Source organism: Mytilus californianus, unplaced genomic scaffold (assembly GCF_021869535.1).
Source record: "Mytilus californianus isolate M0D057914Y unplaced genomic scaffold, xbMytCali1.0.p SCAF_2, whole genome shotgun sequence".
In the NCBI taxonomy this organism is placed as follows: domain Eukaryota; kingdom Metazoa; phylum Mollusca; class Bivalvia; order Mytilida; family Mytilidae; genus Mytilus; species Mytilus californianus.
In genome coordinates, this window is record NW_026262668.1 from 71,651,883 (window position 1) to 71,667,818 (window position 15,936).

General features: G+C 33.2%; 2 protein-coding genes across 3 annotated transcripts in view; both read left to right on the plus strand.

The window, feature by feature from the left end:
• Window positions 1-15,936, plus strand: part of LOC127728035 (ATP-dependent RNA helicase A-like) — an 88,841-nt gene that overhangs the window by 45,029 nt on the left and 27,876 nt on the right. For both annotated transcript variants that reach the window (XM_052235196.1, XM_052235197.1), the window contains 2 exons: window positions 70-230; window positions 7,641-7,752. In XM_052235196.1, coding sequence (XP_052091156.1) covers window positions 70-230; window positions 7,641-7,752 — 273 coding nt within the window. The remainder of the gene's footprint in view (window positions 1-69; window positions 231-7,640; window positions 7,753-15,936) is intronic.
• LOC127728153 (uncharacterized) lies at window positions 11,923-15,105 on the plus strand. Its single transcript, XM_052235403.1, has 2 exons — window positions 11,923-12,196; window positions 13,775-15,105. Exons 1-2 carry the CDS (start codon window positions 12,112-12,114, stop codon window positions 14,134-14,136), a joined length of 447 nt encoding a protein of 148 aa, XP_052091363.1. The 5' UTR covers window positions 11,923-12,111; the 3' UTR covers window positions 14,137-15,105.

Consider the following 15,936-nt stretch of genomic DNA (forward strand, 5'->3'; position numbering starts at 1 on the left):
CGTGAAAAATAGTGATTAAACATGGACAACAGTGTAATACTTATTTTGAAATTCACTTATTTTAAACAGATTAGAACAGCATACAACACCAGAGATTTTCAGAACACCTCTTCATGAACTAGCATTGTCTATCAAGTTACTGAGGCTAGGTCCTATAGCCAAGTTCATGGCCAAAGCAGTGGAACCACCACCCATTGATGCTGTCATTGAAGCTGAAGCACTCCTTAAAGGTAGGTCTGAACAGTTTCAGTGACAAGTTCATGGCTAATGCATTTTTGTTGCCATGAACCTTCTTGCTGATGAGTCCCATTTCATTGATTTTACATTTTTGCTTGCTAGATGAATACTAATTTAATCGGTTTGACATTAAATGTTTCTTCCCTAAAAACTTTGTTAGTCATACTTACATGCAAATAAAAGAATGATGCTTCTGTTATTGAAAGCCAGTTGAAAAAACAGAAAATTAGAAATTTGATCCATCTGAAAGTTTCCTTGTTTGAAATGGTCATCTTTTTTAGAGGATGACCACCTCACAAAGCGTTTTAAATTTTTGTTGGAAAACCATATGATTTTGATATTTATTTGTACAATTTTTAACAAATTTATTGTAAATTTGCTCTTTTATATTAACAAAATATACATATCTTTCCCTATCTACACAAAAACCAAATGAAAGGAAAATTAGTCCTTCCCCCCTGTGATTTTTTTTTAATTAGAGACATAATTCAGCACAATTATTTTTATGCTCAAATCAAAGATAGTAGGGAGGCATGTTGTTTTCCTGTCTGTTCTGTTCTGTATCAGTTTACCATAAAGTTGTGTTCACATCAACTTGAAACTTGTCTGATTTTCGTTTCTGCACTCTTACTTAAGTTTGCCTCATGCGAATTTTATGAAACTCATACACAATGCTAAGAACCAAAACTCACAGACAAAGTTCAAATTTGGGCAGTTAGTCACTTACGTTTCTAGAGTTATGCCCCTTAATAACTGGGGAAATTGCAAATTTTTTATTTACCACGCTCTAACTTGAAATTTCCTCATCCAAATTTTATGAAACTCGTACACAATGTTAAGAACCAAAACTAGCAGCCAGAGTTTGAATTTGGGCAGTGAGTTCCGTACTGTTCTAGAATTTGGCCCCTTTATAGATTGGAAAATGACAATTTTTTTTTCGTTTCTGCTCTCTTACTTAAGTTTGTCTCATTCAAATATTATGAAACTCATACACAATGCTAAGAACCACAGCATGCAGACAGAGTTGGAATTTGGGTTGTTAGTCTTTCCTTGTTCTAGAGTTATGCCCTTTTTAACTTGGCAAATTGCAAAGCTTGAGCGGGGGCTTCATATCGTCAGACCCATTCTTTTTTTATTTTAAGTGCATATTATTGTGCTTTTATCAATATTTATCATGAAAATCTGGTTTTTTGTCGAGCCTGCGACTTTGTCGCAGAAAGCTCGACATAGGGATAGTGATTTGGCAGCAGCGGCGGGCGTCGTTAGCTCACTTCTTTAAAGCTTTATATTTTAGAAGGTGGAAGGTCTGGATGCTTCATACTTTGTATATGGAAGCCTCATGTTACGAAGTTTACGTCAGTCACATGACCAATGTCCTTGACCTCATTTTCATGGTTCAGTGACTACTTGAAAAAAAGATTTTTTGTAATGTTAAATTCTCTCTTATTATAAGTAATAGGATAACTATATTTGGTATGTGCGTACCTTGCAAGGTCCTCATGCCCGTCAGACAGTTTTCACTTGACCTCGACCTCATTTCATGGATCAGTGAAGGTTAAGTTTTGGTGGTCAAGTCCATATCTCAAATACTATAAGCAAAAGGTCTAGTATATTCGGTGTATGGAAGGACTGTAAGGTGTACATGTCCAACTGGCAGGTGTCATCTGACCTTGACCTCATTTTCATGGTTCAGTGATTATAGTTAAGTTTTTGTGTTTTGGTCTGCTTTTCTTATACTGTATGCAATAGGTCTACTATATTTGGTGTATGGAATGATTGTAAGGTGTACATGTCTAGCTGGCAGGTGTCATCTGACCTTGACCTCATTTTCATGGTTCAGTGATCAAAGTTAAGTTTTTGAGTTTTGGTCTTTTTTTCTAATACTATATGCAATAGTTCAACTATATTTGGTGTATGGAAACATTTTATGATCTATATGTCAGTCACGCAGGTTTTATTTGACCTTGACCTCATTTTCAAGGTTCATTGCTCAGTGTTAAGTTTTTGTGTTTTGGTCTGTTTTTCTTAAATTATAAGCAATAGGTCAACTATATTTGTTGTATGGAAGAATTGTTAGCTGTATATGCCTGCCTAGCATGGTTCGTCTGACCTTGACCTCATTTTCATGGTTTATTGGTCAATGTTTAGTTTACTTGGTTAATGTTAAGTTTATGTGACAGTTGTAATAAAGCTTTGTATTTAGGACTATCAACATAATATCAATGATTAGTAAAGAAGGCGAGACATTTCAGGGTGTGCACTCTTGTTTTATTTTACACAGGGAGCCATCATCTTACATTTAACTCCTCTATAGGCCACTGTCATTAAAATGATAGTACATGTTCCACTTGTCACAACATACATATTAAAGAAGGAAATGATTCCTAAAACAAAAGTTTTTTAGTTTCTGATAAAAAAGAAAAGAAAATACAAACATATGATCCTGTTATTAAGGTCATGAACAAAAAAAAGAAACTAACAATTTTTGAATCTTAAATATATAGAGCAAATACTGTAAATTCAGAAATTATTGCGAGGTTTTTTATTTATGCGAATAATGTGACTAGGTGAGTATCACAAAAATAAGAATTCGCATTCTGATATCTTATACGTTTTACTTTATGCAGATTTCCATGAAATCACAATAATTAATATTGCATTTATGTCCATTCATCAAAAATCACAATAAAAAATGCACGCAATAGGGGAAAATCGCCTAATTGCGGACAGCGCCGATATGCGGACGGAAAACGAATATCTCACTTTTCAATAAAATTATGAAAAATTGAAATAAAATAGATATAAGAAATAAGGTGTTTTGTTTACTATTGAATCTCTATTTTGTTGCAATAAGGTTATCATGTCTATTACTAATGATTTACTTTTGTGTCATGTGATTGAAATTGCATGCTATAAATAACTTATGTCAACAAGTTTGAAATCTAGAAAATTTTGAAAAATTCCAAAGTAAGCGTGTCACATTCAATTCACAGTTGTTCATGTAAGAATGGCAATTTATGTGCTGAAAAGCAATAGGCATTGCGTATTTTATGCAAGGAAACATTTCTTTTAATTATTTTTACTGATTTGTCTAAATTTGGATTACAAAATAGGAATAAGCAAGTGTCCGCATTTTCACCACCGAAAATAATATGATAGCCGAAATGCGGACACACAATATTTTGAACAACTAACACGTGCAGTGGTGCATATGTCAATACCATGATGACGGAAATAAACTTAACTCTCTTATAATCTAGCATTATTAGTTTCAATCCGATACATTTATATTAATAAAGCGTTGATTTGGGTTTATTTGTTTAGCTTTCATTTTGAATATTACGAACATAATGCGTTTACAAGTCTGATTTCCACTCCAGTTGGCAACTTGCACACATCTTCAATAGGTCAAAAACTGAAAATGTCATCCCCGGGATGGCAAGCCAATCGATCTATTTCTCTTTCTTTACAGAATGTCTACATGTTAAGGACTTTTTGCGAAAGCAAATTGAATGCAATAAAATGTATAGAAAACAATCGCCCGAATGCAACAATGTCTCGTAGATGAATGGCTATTTGACAATGATGTAAACACTTATTGGCTATTTTTCTTTGAAATTAATGCGTTTATTAAAACATGAATATGTATCAACACTACTATGCAAAATTATTGAAAGTGATAAGGAAAATGAATTCAGCAGCATTGTGTTTATTGCTAGAAAATCAAGTAGAAGAGGTAAAGAGTTGGACATTCTTACTGCGGAAGAGGCAGATGAACTTATTGATATCACGAATATTCTTTTGAAAGAAATGTTTTTATAAAACTTTTCAAAACATGATAGAAATAATGTAACCAATACATTGGTTTTAAAGACCTCTTTAGACTTTTAGTAACAACTTTGTGCTTCCAGTCGTCTGTCTGTCTGTTTGTCCATCCGTCTGTGAAAAATCGAAAAACAAACGAGGCCCCTCATGGGGAGGTACCAGTAATTGCATAATCACCAAATTTTTGCCAACATAATCACATAATCATTAAATATTTGCTTTGGTAATCAAACACTTATTTTCTTTAGTTATCAAAAAATCGTAAACTAAAAGCTTTGTTATCATATAACAATTCAATTGTAAACTATTTAATAACTAAACAGTTTTTAATAAGCTCTTCCTCGTCCTCATCCTTCTCTTCGGGTGAAACTGTTACACAGTATCACCTGCATCTTCCATATTTGGTTCGCTAATTTTCTCATGTGAACGACGTATGCCTCACGTTTTTTTTAACCTGCATGGACGAATGAATGTTAGTAATTAATCATCCTTTGTACCTATCGTTAACCTGTTGTGTTTTAGACATTTCCTCTAAGGCACAGAACTAGGTATGTATGTTCTGCACACGCTGGTATCCTTTCGCCATTCGGATAAAATCCGATATAGAAAAAAGTATATATGTGACGAAATGCAACTAACGCCAATAGTGTATCATCATGCGTGACCACAATCTCCAGCACTACGTCTTTATTATGGCCTGTCGACTTTTGGCGGGTGCCCTATTATAGTAATCACTCTGCACGTCTATTCATCCGTCCGTCTACACTTTCTATGTCGTAAGATAACTAAAATTTACTAGGACAGATTTTAAAAAAAATTTTAGCACAACATTTAGTAACATTAGGGGAAGCTCCCTTTCATTTTTGTCGAGCCTGCGACTTTTGTCGCAGAAAGCTCGACATAGGGATAGCGATCCGGCGGCGGCGGCGGCGTTAGCTAACTTCTTAAAAGCTTTATATTTTAGAAGATGGAAGACCTGGATGCTTCATACTTTGTATATGGATGCCTCATGTTACGAAGTTTCCGTCAGTCACATGTCCAATGTCCTTGACCTCATTTTCATGGTTCAGTGACTACTTGAAAAAAAAGTTCAGATTTTTTGTAATGTTAAATTCTCTCTTATTATAAGTAATAGGATAACTATATTTGGTATGTACGTACCTTGCAAGGTCCTCATGCCCGTCAGACAGTTTTCACTTGACCTCGACCTCATTTCATGGATCAGTGAAGGTTAAGTTTTGGTGGTCAAGTCCATATCTCAAATACTATAAGCAAAAGGTCTAGTATATTCGGTGTATGGAAGGACTGTAAGGTGTACATGTCCAACTGGCAGGTGTCATCTGACCTAGACCTCATTTTCATGGTTCAGTGATTATAGTTAAGTTTTTGTGTTTTGGTCTGCTTTTCTTATACTGTATGCAATAGGTTCACTATATTTGGTGTATGGAATGATTGTAAGGTGTACATGTCTAGCTGGCAGGTGTCATCTGACCTTGACCTCATTTTCATGGTTCAGTGATCAAAGTTAAGTTTTTGAGTTTTGGTCTTTTTTTCTAATACTATATGCAACAGTTCAACTATATTTGGTGTATGGAAATATTTTATGATCTATATGTCAGTCACGCAGGTTTTATTTGACCTTGACCTCATTTTCAAGGTTCATTGCTCAGTGTTAAGTTTTTGTGTTTTGGTCTGTTTTTCTTAAACTATAAGCAATAGGTCAACTATATTTGTTGTATGGAAGAATTGTTAGCTGTACATGCCTGCCTAGCATGGTTCATCTGACCTTGACCTCATTTTCATGGTTCATTGGTCAATGTTTAGTTTACTTGGTTAATGTTAAGTTTATGTGACAGTTGTAATAAAGCTTTATATTTAGGACTATCAACATAATATCAATGATTAGTAAAGAAGGCGAGACATTTCAGCGTGTGCACTCTTGTTTTTTTTACTTTTCATTTTCGAGGTATTAGACTTATGCCAGCAAGACCCTTCATTGAGGAGTGACATGGGTCAGTATTCATAAGAGAAAATAAAAGGATGTGAAGTAAATGTACATGGGACAAAATCACGCACAATACATAGAAAAAATAAAAAAATATCAATGAACAGGGCTTTTATTCATGTTCTTCATCTTGACAGTTGATGTAGGGTCTTCAACAATGAATGCATCATTCATATCCTACAAGGTCAAGACGGTATTATTGATAAAAATAAGCCAAAGTTCACCTTCTTGCTCCCTACCCGCCTCGGAGTGCCAACTTGTGCGATGCTTGTGCGATGCTTGTGTACGACGGTTCTCCAGTCGAAAGCACCAGGGATACAAGAAAAGTGCAGTAATTTTGAAAGACATCGATCGCCGCTTAAATATGCTTTGAAGTTACACATGTTGGGAGCGGTCAATGAATTACATAATTTATAATTACGGACTAGGTTTTTCAACATATATTTGTCATACATTGCCCAACAAAAGACCAATACATTAGAAACAACAAATGATCGTAGACAATACATATAAAACTAAACATAATACTGACTTTTCCATAATTCCCTAAAATTTTTGGTGTCCATTTTTCCATATTCTTATTTATTTTTTTTTAACATTCCAATTTACAAAATTTGCATGGTTCCTCACACCTTGCGTTTTCCCATTTTTGATTTCCCAATTCTTACAAAATTAATGAAGCCTTTTTACACATTCCATAAACTGTTTTCAGATGTTCATGGTGTTGGATGGACCGCAAAAAATCATGTTTGTCAAAGAGTACATAGAAACCAGACGATAAATAAAATTATCTTATAAGTATCGAAAAGTGCAAAAAAAAATATCTCGCCTCAAGGCATCTTATGCTTTTGAGTGAGGGCTACGGATTTTTAAGTGATTAGGACATAAAAACACATTGCAATGAATGCCATACGATTTGAAATTGAAAATTATCACAACTATATCTCGTATATATGCATGCATGCATCTTGGAAGACAATATCCCGATGGAAGTTGTCAGAACAAAAAAGTTTCTGCATCTTATATCATTTAATAATTGGTGTGGTATAAGAATTTAATGAACTTTTTTAATCTTATTTTTACACCTCTCCACATGTATTACCAATTCATGCGAGAAAACCATTCTCAAACATGCTTGAAGATGCACTGAAAGGGTATTCTTTAGGGGTATTCATGAGAGCTAATGTTATATATGCATAATACCGGCGTTTTGAATAGCAAGAACTGTTTAAAAATAAGTGTCCGCAATTTGACGACAAGGTGTCCGTATTTTAACTCCTCCTGTCCGCATTTACGCGACTCGGCATTTCCGCGGTTTTTAAGAGTTTGCAATCTACTAATCACGAGAGGAGACCTGAAAACGTGGGAAATAGTCCATTTGATACCCCTCTATCCTCTCCTGTCAAATACAACCACCAGTATGTCCGCAATTGGCCTTAACGGTATCCAAACTTCCGGATTTGAAAAAGTGTCCGCAATTAGGTGAATTTCCCCTAATTTCTGAATTTACAGTAAATGTTTATGTGATGTTGATTTACAGCTGTTAATAATTGGTTTTCTATTCTTTTATTAGAGATGAGAGCATTGGACACTAATGATGAACTGACACCACTTGGTAAAATTCTAGCTAAACTACCTATAGAACCAAGACTAGGCAAGATGATCATCTTTGGGTGTATGTTTTAGTAAGTATTATCATGTTTAACTTTTAAGTAAATTTATAATCTGAAAAGTAAAAAATATGAAACTTGCAATAGACTTAGTATTACTAAACATTTCTAAGACATACCTGTAGTCAGGCATACCTACACACAAAAAAAACCAACAGAATTTTGATTGTTTGTTTTGAAATTTAAAATTTTTCACTATCCACAGTGGCTATCGGTCAAATTCTTTGTGCCTTCCATTTAGTGTCTTGTTCTCTTCGTTTCTTAGAATACTGATGGTACAGAAATAAAGTTGTGTTTAGTTGTTTTTATACGACCGCAAAAAAATTTTTGTGGTCGTATATTGGTATGACGTCGTCGTCCGGCGTCGTCGTCCGAAGACGCATTAGTTTTCGCACTCTAACTTTAGTTTAAGTGAATGGATCTCTATGAAATTTTACCATAAGGTTCAATACAACAAAAGGAAGGTGGGGATTGATTTTGGGGGTTATGGTACCAACAGTTAAGGAATTAGGGGCCAAAAAGGGGCCAAAAATAAGCATTTTCTAGTTTCCAGACAATAACTGTGGAACGGTGTATGGATCTCTCTGAAATTATACTACAAGTTTCCATACGACAAAGGGATGGTTAGGATTTGCTTTGAGGGGTTATGGCTCAAACCGTTTAAGAATTAGGGTCAAAAAAGGGGGAAAAAACAAGGTTGTCCTGGTTAATGGACAAATACTTTAGTACAAAACATAATTTAAAGCAGTGTAAGGGAGATAAATCAAATACATCATTGAAATTATCTCCCTTGCACTGCTTTTAAATTATGTATAAAGTAATGGTTAATGAACAATTAAGATAATTTAAAACAGTGTAAGGGAGGTAATCCAAATACAACGTTTTGGTTACTTCCCTTACACTGCTTTTAAATTATGTTTAAAGAAATGCATATTCATAAAGGAAGACCAGTAAAAATATCTGCAAATGTTGCATCTTTTTTTTTTACAAAAAAATCCATATGAAAGATTTGACACTATATTTTAAATTCTATTATAAAATAGATTAAGTTAGCACTATGGTAAATTTAAATGGGTAATTATGGTTTGGGGGAAAAAATGGGGGGGGGGGGGGGTAAAAAGAAATTGTGGGGGGTCAATTTTTTCTCATTTCAGATTTCAGAAATTAAAAAGAATTATTCTTCAAATATTATTTTTTTTCAAATTTGAAATATTGAAAAATTTCAAGAAGTAATCTTTAATTGCACAGTATGGCGCATTAGATTTGTAAAATCTTTGACCACATTTATTTATTTGTTATGCCGAATCTAACTATGTATTTAGATTTTTAATTTTGGATCCAGTTTTCAAATTGGTCTACATTAAGGTCCAAAGGGTCCAAAATTAAAATTTGTTTGATTTTAACAAAAATTGAATATATGGGGTTCTTTGATATGCTGAATCTAAACATGTATTTAGATTTTTGATTTTTGGCCCAGTTTTCAAGTTGGTCCAAATTGGGGTCCAAAATTAAACTTTGTTTGATTTCAACAAAAATTGAATATATGGGGTTCTTTGATATGCTGAATCTAACCATGTATTTAGATTTTTTATTTGTGGACCCCGCTATCAAATTGGTTCATATTGAGGTCAAAAGGGTCCAAAATTAAACTTTGTTTGATTTCATCAAAAATTGAATTATTGGGGTTCTTTGATATGCCAAATCTAACCGTGTATTTAGATTTTTTATTTTGGGTCCCGTTTTTTAAATTGGTCTACATTAAGATCCAAAGGGTCCAAAATTAAACTTAGTTTGATTTTAACAAAAATTGAATTCTTGGGGTTCTTTGATATGCTGAATCTAAACATGTGTTTAGATTTTTGATTATGGGCCCAGTTTTCAAGTTGGTCCAAGTTGGGGTCCAAAATTTAACTTTGTTTGATTTCAACAAAAATTGAATATATAGGGTTCTTTGATATGCTGAATCTAAACATGTATTTAGATTTTAGATTTTTGGCTCAGTTTTCAAGTTGGTCCAAACTGGGGTCCAAAATTAAACTTTGTTTGATTTCAACAAAAATTGAATATATGGGGTTCTTTGATATGCAGAATCTTACCATGTATTTAGATTTTTTATTTGTGGACCCCGCTATCAAATTGGTTCATATTGAGGTCAAAAGGGTCCAAAATTAAACTTTGTTTGATTTCATCAAAAATTGAATTATTGGGGTTCTTTGATATGCCAAATCTAACCGTGTACTTAGATTTTTAATTTTGGGTCCTGTTTTTTAAATTGGTCTACATTAAGGTCCAAAGGGTCCAAAATTAAACTTAGTTTGATTTTAACAAAAATTGAATTTTTGGGGTTCTTTGATATGCTGAATCTAAACATGTGTTTAGATTTTTGATTATGAGCCCAGTTTTCAAGTTGGTCCAAGTTGGGGTCCAACAAAATTAAACTGATATGCTGAATCTAAACATGTATTTAGATTTTAGATTTTTGGCCAAGTTTTCAAGTTGGTCCAAATTGGGGTCCAAAATTAAACTTTGTTTGATTTCAACAAAAATTGAATATATGGGGTTCTTTGATATGCTGAATCTTACCTTGTATTTAGATTTTTTATTTGTGGGCCCGCTATCAAATTGGTTCATATTGAGGTCAAAAGGGTCCAAAATCAAACTTTGTTTGATTTCATCAAAAATTGAATTATTGGGGTTCTTTGATATGCCAAATCTAACCATGTTTTTAGATTTTTAATTTTGGTTCCCGTTTTTTAAATTGGTCTACATTAAGGTCCAAAGGGTCCAAAATTAAACTTAGTTTGATTTTAACAAAAAATGAATTCTTGGGGTACTTTGATATGCTGAATCTAAACATTGTGTTTAGATTTTTGATTATGGGACCAGTTTTCAAGTTTGTCCAAGTTGGGGTCCAAAATTAAACTTTGTTTGATTTCAACAAAAATTGAATATATGGGGTTCTTTGATATGCTGAATCTAACCATGTATTTAGATTTTTTATTTGTGGACCCCGCTATCAAATTGGTTCATATTAAGGTCAAAAGGGTCCAAAATTAAACTTTGTTTGATTTCATCAAAAATTGAATTATTGGGGTTCTTTGATATGCCAAATCTAACCGTGTATTTAGATTTTTTATTTTGGGTCCCGTTTTTTAAATTGGTCTACATTAAGATCCAAAGGGTCCAAAATTAAACTTAGTTTGATTTTAACAAAAATTGAATTCTTGGGGTTCTTTGATATGCTGAATCTAAACATGTGTTTAGATTTTTGATTATGGGCCCAGTTTTCAAGTTGGTCCAAGTTGGGGTCCAAAATTTAACTTTGTTTGATTTCAACAAAAATTGAATATATGGGGTTCTTTGATATGCTGAATCTAAACATGTATTTAGATTTTAGATTTTTGGCCCAGTTTTGAAGTTGGTCCAAACTGGGGTCCAAAATTAAACTTTGTTTGATTTCAACAAAAATTGAATATATGGGGTTCTTTGATATGCAGAATCTTACCATGTATTTAGATTTTTTATTGGTGGGCCCACTATCAAATTGGTTCATATTGAGGTCAAAAGGGTCCAAAATTAAACTTTGTTTGATTTCATCAAAAATTGAATTATTGGGGTTCTTTGATATGCCAAATCTAACCGTGTACTTAGATTTTTAATTTTGGGTCCCGTTTTTAAAGGCAGTGCTTTAATGCCTTTCTAGTTGCCGTGTTAATATTTCTTTCCGCGATATCCAACTTATCTACGTGGGGGGTCATTTAGCTCCAAGTAGATCCGGAAAATGTTGATTCTCTCCTCTTCTTATTGTGGTATAAAATGTTTTTTGTCTCATTTCATTTACATTGGAAAATAGAGAAACGATCATTGTGTTTTGTTAGTTTTAAAAACTTTTGATATATTTGTATTTTACATTATAAGCAGTCAACCGATTGACAAACTAGAATTATTTGAATTCCGTGTGGAAAGAGGTCGGGTTAATTTCGAGCGTTATCTGCAATCTAGATGTTTATAAATCATTTCAGTCGTTGATATAATAATTAAAGGTCGACTGAACATGAATTATATTATACAATTTAAAGCGCATTTCTGTTTATGCACGCGAACCCGTCTAACGTTATTGTTATTTCGCAGTTATATAAAGTAGCAAATTATCGTTCCTGAATAGGTGGCGCCGTGGTTGCGGATCCTGTTCCTCTTCTTCCGGTTTCTGCACTGTGCAACTATTTCAGTTATATTTTTAATTAACGATGCCAAATACTTGTTGTTGTGTACCTGGATGTCATTTAAGAGGAGGACATGCATTTCCAAATGACTTAAAAAGAAGGAAAAGTTGGATCAACGCCATGGCCCATACGCAGATTGGACGAGAACACGATGATATCGTGGAGTCCATCTCAATCAGCTGTTGTTTGCAAGGCACGTTTTACTGAAAAAGACTACGTGCAGGAAACTATTCATGGTAAAACTCTATTTTCTTTGTGAAATATATAGTTATATATGTAATCGCCATGCGAATAAACCAAATTCTGTTTACAACCGCAATTATCGTTTTAGAATAAAAGGGGGTGGTTAATTCAAGACGTCATAATTTTTTGGATTACGATTCAATGTGATCTGTTTGAGATTTTTTGGTGCTTGCTACAATTATAATGATTTCTTACAAGAGGTATATCATACTGAGAATTATTTTAGCAGTAATTATGCTTATGTAGTAATGACAGGAATGCATAAGCTATGCCTCATAGACTTTCTTGAAAAATATCAATGACAATGTTAACAGGAACAAAACAATGACATGCTCTCATCTATATTATAGTTATTTAGGTACAAACAATGTATGTTTGTTGCATACGTCTCTCATTGTTTGTCCTTTGGATTTACATAACATACATTTTGATGTACATTGAATCAGGCTAACATAGTTTTATCCAGATTGTAATGAATAAATCTAGTTAATATTTTGCCAGGTTACGAGTACAAAGGAATTATAGTTATCTCGTACCATTGTAACTCGTACCAATGTCAACTCGTACCACTAAACAAAAACTCGTTCCAATGCAAACTCGTACCACTGCTAACTTGTACCACGGTAAATTCATACCATTGTAAACTCGTACCAACTTATTTAAATGCATTCAAATGGTGTTTAAAGATGAATATATACTTTAATTTCACTCAATACCTCATAAGTCTGTAAAATGTATATAATTTGAAATTACAATAACCAATTTGTAGCTAATTTTCCTTGTCTAATTGGATAGAGAAAACCGTGGCAGATTGGCTTTGTTGTCTCCCTTGAATAGACTCTTTTTTAAACTTTTACTGACAACTATTTGATTTAATTTTTAATCATTCCAAATCAGTAACATTGAATAGATTTGGGTATTTTTCTATTGTTTCTAAAAGGAATTTTATTTAATGAAAGAATTTATTGATTGTGTTTTAAAGGTTTAAAATTGTTTATGACCAACAGTTAGAAAGTATGAAATTTATTTTTATACAATATTCAGCACATTTCAGCAGAATATGACCATGCTTATATGATTATACAAGTTGATTAGTTAAAGATAAAAAAAAACAAGTTGATTAGTTAATAATCAACCAATAATCACACAATCAAAGGAATTTAATATATTTATTAGCATGGTAATTAAGAAATTACATTTGTATTTTTGTCTAAGTTTTCATTAAAATCTGGTATAAATTTCAAAGATATTTGAATTTTTTGTATAAAGCTTAAAAAAAAAATAATCATAAAACATTCGTATTTTTGTCTAAGTTTTCATTAAAATCTAGTATAAAATTCAAGTAATTCAACTTTTTTTATTTAGTTTACCAAAAAAAAAATCATAAAACTTTCGTATTTTGAATATATTTTTAATGGTACGAGTTTGCAGTGGTACGAGTTCTGATTGGTACGAGTTTACGTGGTACGAGTTTACAATGGTACGAGTTAACTTGCTTCTGTACAAAGTATGCATTGCTAATGGAAGTTCATTTAATTATCAAAAAACTAATGTTTTATAACCTTTTTCAGGGCACAAACACACCATACAGAGACTTAAGTCTACTGCCAATCCCAGCCTATTTTCCTGGACCCAGCAAGAGACTGAATCGTCCGCAAAAAGAAAAATAAGGGCAGTTTCCTGTGAAAACAAAAGAACTAAACTTGATGAATATTGTAGTAGAAATCTAGAGGAAAGTTTTGATTGTAAAGTTGGTTTTCCTGAAGAAGTAATTCATACTGCAGACAGGATTTATGACTGTCCACCACCAACTACCAAGCTAATGTTGAGCTTCACAGATGGAATTAGGCAAACACCATCAATGCCTATATTTTCAGCAGAGAATTTTGAAATGAAGACACGTGACACAGCCATGCATTTTTATACCGGTTAAGAGTTGTATACTAAATTTTTATTGTTTTGACCACACTTGGTCCAACAGCACATTGTTTGAGATACATATATTTTCAAATTGATAGGGTGTCATTTGAAAATCAGTTTTTTTTTGGCTTTGATGAAATTGATGCATTATACAACCAACTTTGAACTGTCTAGATTCTAGATTGAAACTAGTGTTAAGAATATTGTGTAAACATGGATTGTTTTTATGTCTAAACAGTGGCGTGAGGCTAACACTTGGCCATTTAGTGGTTTAGTCAGGTATTTTTCGCCATCCAACTTAGAATTAAAGTTTCCTACAACTTGGATTATAATTGACAGCACAGAATATCCCGTGATAAAACCTAAAGCTCCTAGAGCTCAGGCAACCTTTTCATCATATAAAAACAGAAACACTGAAAATACTTGTATGTTCGACACCTGGTGGTTTAGTCAACTATGTCTCTAATGCATATGTTGGTTGTACCAGTGACTGTGAAATAGTTGAAAGATGTAGAATAGTTCAATTATGTGATCCAGGTGACAGTGTGATGGCAGACAAAGGTTTAAATGTGCAAGATTTGTTTGCTCACTTTTTTCAAAAAAAGAAACAGAATTAGTTCCAAAACTCTTATACGGGATAGAAAAGTCTCCAATTAACACGTGCACATAGAGCTAATTATTGGACTTGGCAAAACATACAAAATTCTAATAAATCCTATGAATGGAACTGAAACAAAACTTTCATCTGAAATAACATTTAGTTGTTTTATGTTGTGTAATTTTAGAACTTGTATTGTGCCAAAGGATGCATAAATAAAAGTGACGCAATGAAGTTTGTTCTGATATATATATATAAATATTATTTACAATTACATGCACATGTAAATTGTAATGCATATAAAAATAAGGAGATGTGGTATGATATTCAGTGAGTTTATCGAACCAAAGTGCATAAGAAATGGGTTAAGCAGTTACAGGTGTTACTGTCACCATACAATCTCCAACAATTAGATAAACTTGTACCGTGTAAAAAATTTCAGAGATCTTACAACTAAGTTTTGTTGTCTCACCTTGACTTTGGTGAATTGTTTATATCTGTTGATGTAAATATAAAAAAGAAGATGTGGTATGATTGCCAATGAGACAACTCTCCACAAGAGACCAAATGACACAGAAATTAACAGCTATAGGTCACAGTACGGCCTTCAACAATGAGCAAAGCACATACTGCACAGTGAGCTATAAAAGGCCCCGAAATGACAATGTAAAACAATTCAAACAAGAAAACTAACGGCCTAATTTATGTACAAAAAATGAACGAATAACAAATATGCAACACATAAACAAACGACAACCACTGAATTACAGGCTCCTGACTTGGGACAGGCGCATACATGTACATACAGAATGTTGCGGGGTTAAACATGTTCGCGGGATCCCAACCCACCCCCTAACCTGGGACAGTGGTGTAACAGTACAATATAAGAGCGAACTATAAAAATCAGTTGAAAGAGGCTTAACTCATCAGATGGATAAATACAAATACAAGTGGACGTGGCCGGGTAGTTGTACATCCAAACAACAAAAAGACACTAGGTACAGATCTGAGAGTACTCGCATTTACTGACAGCTAGTTCAAAGCCACAAACAATTGATAAAAAAATCTTGCATCTAAGACTAAATTATCAATCCGTAAGCACCCTTTAGAATTTTATAAATTTTAGATTTTACATTTCTGAGTTATGGGGTTTTATTCATTAAAAAGGGGGGGATTTTCCAGTTTTTGGACAACAACTCAAAAATGCTTTAAGCA

Bases quoted from the DNA above. Each gene is read 5' to 3' on its own strand.
- LOC127728153 (XM_052235403.1), top strand. From the start codon at position 12,112: ATGATATCGTGGAGTCCATCTCAATCAGCTGTTGTTTGCAAGGCACGT. The intron at 12,197-13,774 runs GTAAAACTCTAT...AACCTTTTTCAG, and splicing joins CGTGCAGGAAACTATTCATG to GGCACAAACACACCATACAG.